Source organism: Heterocephalus glaber, unplaced genomic scaffold, assembly GCF_053883595.1.
Source record: "Heterocephalus glaber isolate CG9 unplaced genomic scaffold, H.glaber_assembly_v1.0 deba00001813, whole genome shotgun sequence".
In the NCBI taxonomy this organism is placed as follows: domain Eukaryota; kingdom Metazoa; phylum Chordata; class Mammalia; order Rodentia; family Bathyergidae; genus Heterocephalus; species Heterocephalus glaber.
The window spans coordinates 168,492-181,544 of NW_028258484.1; the positions used below are offsets into that span (position 1 = coordinate 168,492).

General features: G+C 38.6%; 1 protein-coding gene and 1 pseudogene across 1 annotated transcript in view; one reads left to right on the plus strand and one right to left on the minus strand.

Moving 5' to 3' along the window:
- The first annotated feature begins 1,120 nt into the window (after nucleotides 1-1,120).
- On the plus strand, nucleotides 1,121-2,945 carry LOC101711034 (cyclin-Y-like protein 1 pseudogene; annotated as a pseudogene).
- Nucleotides 2,946-3,908: 963 nt separating this feature from the next.
- LOC101710685 (multidrug and toxin extrusion protein 2-like) overlaps nucleotides 3,909-13,053 on the minus strand; it is a 66,739-nt gene continuing 57,594 nt past the window's right edge. The window contains exons 15-17 of the mRNA XM_004868803.3: nucleotides 6,769-6,863; nucleotides 5,697-5,751; nucleotides 3,909-5,549 (exon numbers count right to left, since the gene is read on the minus strand). Coding sequence (XP_004868860.2) covers nucleotides 5,314-5,549; nucleotides 5,697-5,751; nucleotides 6,769-6,863 — 386 coding nt within the window. The 3' untranslated portion in view covers nucleotides 3,909-5,313. The remainder of the gene's footprint in view (nucleotides 5,550-5,696; nucleotides 5,752-6,768; nucleotides 6,864-13,053) is intronic.

Here is a 13,053-nt window from a genome sequence, read left to right on the forward strand (position 1 = left end):
TGCTATGGTACATGTCCAAGAATATCCATTGCAGCTGGAAGTAAGCCAAATGGTTGTCTATAGAACATGAATAACTTGGACTTTCCTCCTTCCTACTGAATGGTCTTGTAACTGTGTGTGAAGTTATTTGATACCATAAGCAGTGTTTCATTTCTGGGCTCCCAATTCTGTCCATTGGTCTGTATGTCTGTCTTTATACCACTGAAATAAGATTATGTCATCTGTGAATGAAGGTAATTTTACTTTTTCCTTTCCAATTTGGATGCATTTTATTCCTTCTCTTGCTTAATTGCCAAAATAGTGTTGGAAATTTGAGATATTGTTTGTAGAAAACTCTTCTGAGTCCACAAAACTGTCAGACCTAGTAAACAAACCCACAAATCCACATACAAAACACAACACACAAAAGCAGTTGCATTTCTATACATTAGCAATGAATGATCCACAAAGGAAAGAAAACATCAAGGCTTGTACATTGAAAACTATACCCAAAAGATGGAAACAATGAACATTTCTATCAACTGAAAAATACATGAACAAAATGAAGCATATCATACAATGAAATACCATTTGACTGTAAAAAAGGAAACAAGTTCCCACATATTCTACTACATAGGTGATTCTCAAAAATTCTTCCAACATGAAATACACAAAATAAGTAAATCTATAGACCCAGACATCGTGCTTGTCAGTGGTTGAGGGGAAAGGGGCTTGAGGAGGGCCAGCTTAACACGTGGGGGTTGTTTTGGGTGATGAAAATGTTTTGTAACCACATGGGTGGTTGCGCAATTGTACCAAATGCTGCTGAATTGCACAGTTGAAAATGACTGGTTTTATGTTATATAAATTTTACCTTAATTTTTTCTGAATGTTTTATTCTATAGTATCCTATGCTACATGATGGTCGTAATATTTTATATTACCTCTTTGAGGATAGGCATTTTGTTCCTGTAAGTGAGCTGTTTTTTCTAGTTGCTTTTTCATATAATTAGCTTTTTAGAGATAGCTGATGATCCTAAATTGCTTGTTCATCTTCAAGAGAGGGAAACAAATAAGCTAAGGGAAGTGATGGCCACCTGGGTATTATAGTTTGGGTCTAGAATGTTCTCTAAAGGCCCATATGTTAAAGGATGGTCCCCAGCTGATAGCTCTGCTGGGAAGTGTTGGAACTTTCATGAGGTAGGGTCTTGTGGGAGGTCTTCAGTCTTTAGAGGTGTGTCTTTGAAGGAGATAGTGAGACTCTAGTCCTTTCTCTTCTTTTCTTTGTTCCCAAATTATGAGGTGAGAAGCTTTGCTCCACCACACATTCTCCACCATGATGTGCTACAGGCCCAAAAGTAATGGGGCTAAGCAACCATGGATATAAACTATGAAAACTGTGAGCCAAAATAGACCTTTCTCTGTATATATTATTTCAGATATTTGTTATGGTAACAAAAAGCTGACTGATGCAGTGGGGTTTTGACCTGTAAACTCCTCTCCAGATGCCTGCTGCACTTTGTGTGAGGTTATCTGATATTAGAATATACTTAGGATTTTCTTTTTGGTTTAGTCAGAGTCTCTAGAAAAGGGTCTAAAAATCTCCTACCTGAGGGTAAAACCACAGCTGTCAGCATTGTGGGAGCTGAATAGCCAAAAAACATAGATTTATTTTTTAATTAGTATAAAAGTTGACACACAGCATGAGAACTTTCAAAGCATTGGGAATCTGACGCTACTTCTCGAATCCTCAATTCAACCAACATCCAGTCCTGAGAAGCCCTGACCAGGCAGTCAGCTGGATTTAATTATATGGGGGCCTGGAATTTTTCTTCAGTTTAACTCAAGAAATACCTTACAATTTGGCTTATAGCAGTGCAGCTTTGGAATCAAGCCCTTGTGACCATCCAAGGGCAAGCACAATTTTCCTGAACAAATGTCAAGCATATTTGGATGGTCAGAGGATATGCAACAACTTCATCCATGAATCTCCAGGGCAGCTTACTAGGAAGTATAGCTCCTTCTCAACAATATTTCTAGATGACAGCACACTCAGCCAGCCTAGTTGTAGAAAAACAGTAGAATGTATGAACATAGCAGTATATTACCTCATAAAGAGCAGAGATGCAAACAGATTCCTGGATATTTTTGATAAGCAATTGCATCCACTCACAAGAGAAAAGCTTCCAGGGGAATACTTTGAGCATGATCCTAAACACAGATTTATTGCTAGTATTTTTAATGCCACATGGTTACCAACTAAATGCACAATAACCTTGGTCTTCTTAGAAAGGCTTTTGTCATATGCTGAGGACAAGGATTGTCCTGGGAGCCATTCTTCTTGCCTGCAAGGATTGGGATGATGAGAATATGTAGTTCTGCCAGATCTTCAAGGATGTTACACTTGAGGAGATAATGAGTTGGACAGGCATTACTTGGACCTGATTAAGTTTAATGTTAAAGTACCTGTCGGTGTTTATGCCAAATACTACTTTGACCTTCATTCTTTAGCATATGACAGTGACATGTGTGGCGTGCCCGTGCCTCTGACCAAAGAAAGACTGCAAGACCTAGAGGTCATGTTAGGATTGTGTGAAGACAAAGACTTGTGCAGAGCAGCTGTGAGAAGATCGTCCAGTGATGGCAATTTTGTTGGGGGTTTTTTTTGTTTAATATCATCCTCTCTTAAAAGGGAGAAATGGGACCTAAGACATCATGAACCCCTCATTTACAAAAGCTAGAGAAATACCACCTCTATTGCCAAAAAAAAGAAAAGAAAGAAAGAAAGAAAAGTTAGTATTTTCACCAAAAGGAAAGACCTTGAATTCAAGCAACTCCTGGACAGTGACAGTTGCCCTGCTTGAGAAAGAAAGAGACCTTGTCAAAGCAGCAACACACTTCCTGTCCTCATTGATGTGAGCAGAGTTGCAAGTACTGCAAAGCAGAAGCTCCCAGCAGACACAGAGACATTTGCTTACTTCGCAGGCCAATGCCTGTGAGCTCTGGGAGGTTTTTGAATTAAGCATTTTAGTTTAAACAACTTTAAAATTTTTATTAATTTTTAAAAATTAGATTTAAAAATAGTACTCATACAATTGTTCTGCCCCCATATTGCTACATATGCCTTTAGGATTGTGGCAATATTACCATTAAAATATGGGAATCTTTTTTATTGCATGGTGCTGGGAATAAAAGCCAGGATCTTAGCCATAACCTGGGGAGAGTGTCTACCACTGAGCCATCCACCCAGTCCCAAACATGGGCATGTTCATACTCATGAAGCCACTGAGGAGTAGACTGTAGCATTGTCAGGTATTGAAGGTTCTTCCTTCCCGTGGTATCATTGAGTTGCTAGTCATTATTGTCAGTGAGTTTACACAGAAAAGCTGCTGGAGAACACTTGCCACTCATGTTCTCTGCAAGCACTACTTAGTACCATTGTGGCATATTTGTGGTCATAAAGAGAAAGCCTCAGTTATCCATTGTCTACTTCTATTGGGTCCATGCCGCATCTTGTGAACTCTTACTGGTCCTTCACATTTTCTGATGACTTTCCCCTTGTTAAATAAACACAATAGAAGATATTTTCATAATGTAAACCAACATGGTGGTCCAGTGATAACAAGCAGATAGTAAAATACAAGGTGTCCCAAGGGTTTCAGTGTAGTTTTAAGCCTTACCCTACAGTGCTGCTGCCTCCCAGGGCACTGAAGCAGGTATAGAGGCTACAAACTTTTGTGGAACATCATTTGAAAGTTTCGGTTTTGCAAGTTTGGAATAGTAAGCTTTTATTCTTATTTTTTTCCTAGTGTCTCTTAAAGGGAATAGAAGAAAGAGGAACTGGAACAAGAATTGCAATTCAAAGCTTGATATTCCACATTTTAAAAATTGAAACTTTCGGATGATGTTTTATAATATTGTAGCTTCTGTACTTGTACTGGTATCAAGGCTTGGGATTACACTGACACTTTTGGGATACTTTGTATTGCCACAGAATTCCCCTCCTGTTTTTAAATAGTTGTTTGAGGGCTGTGCACTGTCTGCTTTGATCACCTAAATTTCGTTTCTCTAGATTTGGTAAAGGAAGCTTATTAAAAGCAGTATTAATTCACATGTAATAAAAAGAAATTGGGGGCTGGGGATTTAGCTCAGTGGTACTGTAAGCCCAAGGTCTTAAGTTCGATCCCTGGTACCAAAAAAAGGGGGGGAGGGAATTGGATCCCAATAGCAGCAAGTGATAACAGAAAGTTTCTTTTAAAGTCTGCCCTGCATGTTAACCTGGCTCCAGGTGTCCCATTTCAAGTCCTCCTATTTAAGAGAGAACGTAGATGAACTGTAGGAACATTGGTGAAGGCATTAAAGGGCGGAGATTAAGTGACTTGAGGGGGTTCACAACAATGTTACCTAAATGTGAAATATTAATACCAATTAGTGTTCTTGCCCTGTGAAATCTATTTCTCTGCCATCTCAAATATAATCCTAGGAATCTTGCCTGTAACAAAGCCCTTCCAGCCCAGCAACACTTTCTCACAGTGTAGCAGGTCTTCATACAAACTTGCATATTGCAAGTTCCATTGTGTTTTTAACAAAAGACATAGATAATCAGTGGCATATGAAATATTACAATCTACCACCTCGAAATTATTTATGGAGATTCAAGCCTGGAGATCTGCATATTAGTTGCAATTTTATTTTGAAAAACAATGCTACCATTTAGTCATTTTTCTTCCCCTTGTTTATATTTTGAAAAGTTAATAAACTATTTTGATTAAAAAAAAAGTTGACACAGAAGTTAGTTACAAGACAAAAAAAGTAAGTGATTTTCTTTACATTGACATTGTAGTATCAAATACTGTCAGCATACATTTTAAATTTTAAAGTGTTTGTTTTAATAAAAGCTTATATGACATAAGACTTATTAGGCACTTAATATGTACTCCCTTCTGAGACAAAGTACGTTAACAGAGAAATACAAACAAGTAATAATATTTTATATGACAGTAGGGAATATCAAATGTCTATATTTAGAAAGCATAATAAAGTTAACAGAGAAAAGTATACTAAACTTAACGACCCTTGGGGCTGAGAGTGTAGTTCAGTGCTATGGAGAGTGCATGTTTAGGGTGTACAAAGACCTGGGTTTGACCCTGCCAAAACTACAGCTCTGTTCTTCATCTCTAGTACAGTGAGTAATTTCTCAGAACAACTAAGTTGATATCCTTTCCTCCCACGGTTGATAATGAAACCACCGTCCAGATAACAGGACCATTTTTCATGCCTAATATAGAGCATAAAATTATTGCTAATTTGTACACTGGTGATGATTTTTCTATTTTACTTATGGCCACTGAAAACTCTTACTAAAATTCCTACCACAAGGATAGCAGTAGCAACAGCTAATGCTGTTCCACGATAGAAAATCAACTGTCTCACTGTCAAAATCTCTCCAATGGTAGGAAACACATATTGGTTTTCTTCTAGTACCATCAGCTGGACAGTCTGACTCTCTGGTCTGACAATATCAGGTAAAATCATGCCATCAGTTACTTCTCTTTCCAGGTTCGGTAGATCTGTTTGAAGAAAACAGTAAGGCACTTAGTAGTACTAAATCAAGTAAAATTATATTACTGAAATTTAAATGAGACTATATTATAGAAAATGACCATAAAATTCTGGCCACATTATGTTAAACTATATAAAAGAATAGCCTCCAATACCTGTTGGGGTCAGTATGGTGTCTTTATTGCCTTTTAGCCCAGCTCGAACCTGTGCCTAAAAACAAGGTCACATGAGTACATGAAGTGTAAATCAAGCCAAAATAATAATTTTTCTTTAAATTTCAACTTATGGCTACTTCTAAAAATACTCTTGAAGGGTTATAATATTTAGCACAGCCTTTCACATTTCTAAAAATGCCATACCACAAGAACAAAGCACCAAAAACCTATTGATCTTCCCCCTCTGATGCTCAGCTCACAAAAACTGCTTGTGGCTATTGTAGCAGATTCACCATACTACTTGTACCTATGCCCTTTTAGTGTTCTTAAACACAGATAAATGGAATAAAATCTAAAGATAAATGGTGTCACCACCTACTGGTTACTTTATAATCAAACTTAATGTCCTGTTCACTCTATTCCCTCAATAAAACAAATTGAACTTAAGGAAGATACAATACATTACTACTAGGCAAATCCAAATGGATTTGAAATATGAAGGGCGGTCAAAGCTTGGACAAAACAGCGATACACCTAAACTCATCCTTGTGTCCCCTTGTTAAGAATCCCTCCATACATCTCATTTCACCTCACCGTAAATAAAGTTTACAGTTCAATCCACAGATGCTCATCAGGGTCAGGATCCTGACTCTCCACCCACATGTTCTGCCCCCAAAGTACTTCCCATAGATCACACATACTTAACATTGCATTTCACTAAAGAATGGATAAAAATATTTTTTAAAATAAACCTAAAAAAGAGGTAATCACTATAAATAAGAAACTATTTTTCCAAGATTACTGTATCAAACAGGAAAATATGTTTAAGTGAACATTTTTTAAAGGGTGGATTCCAGGTTAACAGATAGCAAATTAGCTGAAATTAACAGAAAAATGTGCTAAACTGAGACTTACATGTTCTCATCTCACTGCCTGGTATATCAGATATATTTCATGGTGCACTGTGAGTCTTGGTGCTAGGAGCATCGTATCGCTTTGACTCTAAAAGGTTCCTTAGCATGCCATGGAATCAAGTAGAGCCACATTTTAAAATCAGCACATACACTGTTACCTGCTCTGCAGCTCTGTTCCAGTTTGTTCTCAGGATACACACCAAATAGAAAAGGGCTTGAAAGAAGACACAAACTATCAATCCGGACCAGAGACCTGTGGATATAACAAAATATCAAAGTATAGATTTTCTTCAATTCTGTTCCCCCTGATCATTAAAATTCTTCCCTACTAATCCATAATCTGTGGAGCAGACTTTTGGTTAAATTAACTTCCCTTCCTAAAATTTTAGATCACCATGGATCTGGGATTGAACACAGATCCATCACTGAGCACCTACTATGTATGATAGCAAGCAACTCATTATTAAATAAAGAAGACAGGACCTTAAAAGTCTAAAAGGTGAGTGGTTCTTTGCAAGTAAAGATGAAATGTAAAACACCAGAAGCTCATTAAGAACAGGGATATTGCTTTGGTTAAATGGTAATTCCTCAATGTCTAGCATAGAGCCTCATAGAAAGGCAGTATAATAATTTGGCAGTTCTGTTCCTAATCAGAGAATGATGGATTCCAGCTTGAGATTTATCAAACACTCCATGGTCGCAGCCTGTACCCATCACTAAAAAGAGTGGGTGTTGAAGATAATTACTTAGGAAGCCATCAAATGGCAGCATTTCCAAGAAGACAAGAAACTGAACCTCTGCTTTTGTTTGATTACAATAAAGCTCTTCTACCAGCTGAAATTTGAATTTCATAAAAGAATGAGGAAGCAATAAAAATTTTTAAATGGTAAAAATGTACTAGTTAGATACAGAACAAAAAGTTTTCTCAATACATATTGTAACCCTTGTTCAGTTCTCAAATTAGATTTTTTTTTTCAATGCTGGGTATCAAACCCAGGGCCTCATGCATAGTAGGCAAGAACTCTACCATTGAGCTTCAAGATACCAAGTCATGAGAGTTTCATTGAAGAATTTCACTAAACTTTTGAAAAACAGATAATTTTTACACTATTTAAGCTGTCCCCGGGCATATAAGAAAGAAAAATTTCAAACTGACCATACGAAGTGAGTTATGTTGTATGTCTAGATGTCCCCCAAGAGCCTCATACACTCATGGGTGGAGCTTTTGGAAGGTGATTGAATCACAGGGGTGCTACAGCTAAATGTGATGGCAGGAAGTGGGATCTGATAGAAGAGGCAGGTCACCGGCACATGACATGGTAGGGTACATCTCCCTCCCTCAATTTCTCCTTTTCCTCTCTGCTTCCCGACTACCATGATGTGAACAGCTTTCCTACATGGCAGACCCTTTGCTCGTGCCACTTTGGCCCTCAAGCCAAATGACTGGGTTGAAACCTCTTAAAAATGTAGGCCAAAATATACCTCTCCTCTTTGAAGTTGTGAGTATTGAGTATTTTGTCCAGGGACATGAAAAGTGACATGAGCATAACATTAATATCAAAACCTAACAAAGACATACAAAAAATAAAACCGTAGATCAAGCTGAGCCTGTGGCAGATGTCTGTAATCCCAGCACTCTGAGAGGTGGAAGCAGGAGGATCACATGTTCAACCCCAGTGTAACAACTTAGCAAGACCCTATCTCAAAATTTTAAAATGGGCTGAGGATGTAGCTCCGTGAGAAAACCCTAGATTCAATCCCCAGTACCACAAAAACAGACAAATATAAAGCCCTGCAGATCAGTCCTATTTATCATAAAATTCTTAAATAATAAAATAGTAACAGAAGGACTCTAGAGGCTTGGTAAAGAAATAACATAATCAAGATAGTTGAGTATGAGGAAACCAATTAATGTCATTTATCTTTATATTAGATGTAAGAGTAAAAGTGATAGGGTCATTTTTAAGGGCACCAAAAGAACACTTGACAAAATTCACAATCACTTTTGTTAGAAACATTCAATAAAATAGATTCCATAGATACTTCTTGAACATGATTAAAGTAAAAACAAAAACAAATATGTACACATTTCAGTCCAAAATCCAACCCCCATCTTGTAGAGAAATACTGGAAGTGTTAGCACTGAAGTCATGTTAAGTTCTATGATCACAACTCATTACACTACTAGAGGCATTGTGCAAGAAAAAGAAATCAGTGGTATGAAAGTTGGAAAGGAGAATATAAAATTAAGATTTACAAATGTATGATTGTGTACCTGGAAAACTCATAGTAATCTACTCAGAACTACCATAAATAATAAGAGGAACTCAGAATTGTAACACGTACAGTTATTAATAGCCTCCATATATACAAACAATACTTATTTTTTATGATGAAAGAGGTATTTTAGTCTCTTTCCCCTTGCTATAAGAAAATGCCAGAGACTGAGTAATTTATAAAGGGCAAAAGGTTTATTTTGGTTCATGGTTCTGGAAGCTGGGAAGGCAGCAATATCTATTTAACTTTTGCTTGAATGTTGAAATCCAGAAAGCCAAAAATACTGAAAACCACTATTCTCATGATTTTAAAAGGCTATAGGAGAGGGGAAGAAGTCAAATTCTGAGCAAAGTCATGACCACACAATAAAGCAGTTATAACCATTTCATTTGTCTGCATGACATAAATATTCCCTATTAAATTTCCCATCTTCTGTGCTTTAAGCCTGTGTTGTTTTGGGTGCACAGAAATCCATTCTGCATGCATTGATATACAGTACAGACCACAAATATGGTAGGAAAATTGTTGGTGACTGAAAAGCAACACTGCTTAGTAACTGTTTTCTTTTTTTTTTTCTTTTTTGGTACCGAGGATTGAACTTGGGACCTTGCACTTGCGAGGCAGGTGGCAGAACCACTGAGCTAAATCCCTGGCTCAGTAACTGTTTTCTTATCCATCTCTGTACATAATTATTTTTAAGATAGTAACGTTGCTGGGATCTTCGGGTAAATGCAGCTTTAAGTCATTACAAGCTCCTGGAATTTCATCAGCTGGAAGGATTGGCAATGCAGACAAATGATGAATTTTTAAATATGTTTTTCTTATTGTTGTATTCCATAGCCAAATTATTTCAGAATTTGGTTTTCTCACCCCTCTCATATAACCTTTTTTTCATGGGATTATTGCCCAAAATTAATAAAAACATGCCTAAGATGAAAGTTTTTCCAAAATGTTCATCTGACACTGGAACATAAAAGCTGTGTTAGAGTGTCAGAGAAACATCTGCCTCATGGAAACACAGATGGCCCCCAGGTGCTGGATGTACTGGCAGGTGGTTTCTGCGTCAGCTCCTGAGTCTTGGGCAAACTCCATTTCTTATTTTTATTTTGCTTAGTTCATGTTTAGAGTACACATGATTACATTCATAGTGGGGAGATGGCACGTGCATAACACGTCCTAATTCTTTTTTCATCCCCTTTGCTTCCCTCTCTCCCATCCTGAGACCACATTTATTCTCTACAGAGACATAATGATACGATCCTGAGATGAAACTTGAGAATAATTTCCTTGAAGAAGGATGAAGTGTGTGTGAAAAACAGAAGCTGCATGGAGCTGTACACCTCCACTCCCTCCCTCTGTAGGAAAGCATGCTGAGAGGTAACACCTAAAGAGGCAATAAGGGATTGAGTTAGAAGCAGAGTTTACTGGAGATAATAAATGCTAAGATAAATGCCATTGTCATAGCTGTTACAAACTTTCAGCTCTTCCTTTCTTGCATGTGAGATGGACCCCTCACAGATATGAAAGATATTACACCACACAACTATCTGAGATTGGCAGTGAGATTGGGGCTGAGTCCTTGAAGTTGTGTGACTCAATCAGAAAGGGCCCAACAAGGAGGCCAGGTGGTGGAGATGTTGGCAGGGCAGCCAGGAATGCCTGTGAGAGCTGGAAATATAGTGTGGAATTCAGGCAGGAGGTCAGGCCAGCTGTGAAAAACTGCAGTATGAACATCTAGGAGTGAGGCCAAGACTTCCAAGCGGGGGTTGCAGAAGCACATCAGGAGCAGAAGCACTACCACCATCCTATATTCCGAGAAGCCAACATTCCAAGAGCAGAGAATGAGAAGAATGCCAAAGAACAAGAGAGGAGAGTAAACTAAGAGCAGAGTGTAAACTCCCAAAGACAGGGATAACACAGGCCCTGATACATGTAGGGACTCAGTGAATGTTTACTGAATGAATGAGAAAATCATGAAACCCAAATGAGAGGAACAACACACAGCAGTAAAAAGTGTGTCTCTTGCCTCAAACTACCCGGGTTCAGATCTTGCCTCACCTCTTAATACCTGAAGGACTTGGAACAATTACTTAACCTTTTCAGGTTTTAAATTTTTCATGAATAACAGCAAGCTAATGGTATATTCTACCTCATGCAGTTGTCATAAGCCCCCCCCCCCCAGTCAGGGTCTCCTTATGTAGTTCAGGCTGGCTTTGAACTCATTATGTAGCCCCGTCTGGTCTCGAACTCACAGCAACCCTCCTGCCTCAGCCTCCTGAGTCTTGGGATTATAGGCATGCACCACCACATCCACCTATAGTTGTCATAAATTTATGTGGCATAATGTACATAAAGAGCCTAACATAGTTTTGACAAAAGTGTTTTATGAATCATACCATATCCTATACATTTAGCTATTATATTGTTTTACATTGAAAGTAAAATACTGAAGGATATAGAAGATTGTTAAAATCCTATTGTTAAAGTTCTTCCCAGAACAATAAGGCAAGAAAAGGAAAGCAACAAAAATTGGAAGGAGTAAAACTATCTGTTTGCAGATTACATGATCTTATTTATAGAAAATCGCTTCCCCCTCAAAACTAGAGATACCAAGTGAATTAAGTGAAGTTTCGAGATACCACAAGACACAAAATATACCAGCAATGAGCAATCTGTAAAGAAAATCAAGAAAAGAATTCTAGCTACAATAGCATCTAGAAGAATAAAAATACCTCAAGAATAAATTTAACTCAAGAATCAGTGGTTCCACTGCCTGCCTTGCAAGTGCAAGGTCCCGAGTTCGATCCCCAGTACCAAAAAAAAAATCTAACCAAAGAAATAAAAATTATATGGTGAAAACTGAAAAACATTACTGTAAGATACTAAAACACAAATAAATGGAAATGTGTCCCATCTTCATAGATTGGAACACTTAATATTGTTAAGATGGCAGCACTTTCCAAAGCAATCTACAGATTCATTGTAATCCAGATCAAAGTTCTAATAGCCTTACATACTGAAATAGAAAAGCTGATCGTCAAATTCATGTGGACTGACAGAACACGCCGAATCAGCCCGCTCCAGACAGGCAGGTCTGTGCACGCCCTACCAAGGTCCTGAGTGGCGCCGAAGACGCAGAATCAGCCCGCTGCAGACAGGCATGTCTGCCCACCCCCTACCAAGGTCCTCAGTCGCCCGGAATACGCCGAATCACCCCGCTACAGACAGGCAGCCACCTGGTTCCACACTACAAAGATGCAGAGGACACCAGACCAAGGTACTGAGTCCCGCTGCTCCCAGCCCAGAGGTAGGGGCTTCTGAGCCGCTGTCCCACTGCTCCTGGTCCAAAGGAAGGGGCTTCCTGGTCACCATCCCTCCCGCTGCTCTCAGCCCACAGGAAAGGGCTTTTGGGTCACCATCCCTACCGCTGCTCCTGGCCCCTGCCCCACCTCTCCCAGCTCAGAGGAGGTAATCCGTGAAGCCGCTAACAGCCCCCCGCCCCAGTCAAAATGAGAAAACATGTAAATAAGTCTCAAAACCAGACTTCCAGATCACCTACAGCAACCCCAAAGGGAAATGAGATGAAACACTCTGATACTCAACCACCTGGACCCACTGAACTGGCAACAAAGGGGGATCTGGAAAAAATGAAATCAGAAATAATTTCTCAGATAACAGGAGAAATTGTGCCCCTAGTGCAAGACATGATTATATAAATCTAGAGAGGAGCTCAGGAACATGATGGAATCCCAACATAAGAAACAAATGGAATCCATAAAACAGATGCAAATAGATTTCCAGGACATGAAAAACTCCATTGAAAGTCTACACAGCAGAATGTGCCAATGTGAGGACAGAATTTCAGATATAAAAGACAAGACTGCAATTAGTGACCAGGAAAAGAAAAATTGCTTCAAAATTATAAGGGAACATGAGAAATCAATCCAGCAGCTGCTAGATGATGCAAAGAAGAATAACATAAGACTGACTGGGCACAATGAAGAAACAGGAGAGAGTGCAGATGACATAAAAAATCTCTTCACAGAAATAATGGCCAAAAACTTCCCAAGCAGGGGAAAAGAGCTTGACATACAGATAAGTGAGGCATATAGGACACCAAATAGCCTTGATCAAAAAAAAATCTACACATAGGCATATAATTGTTA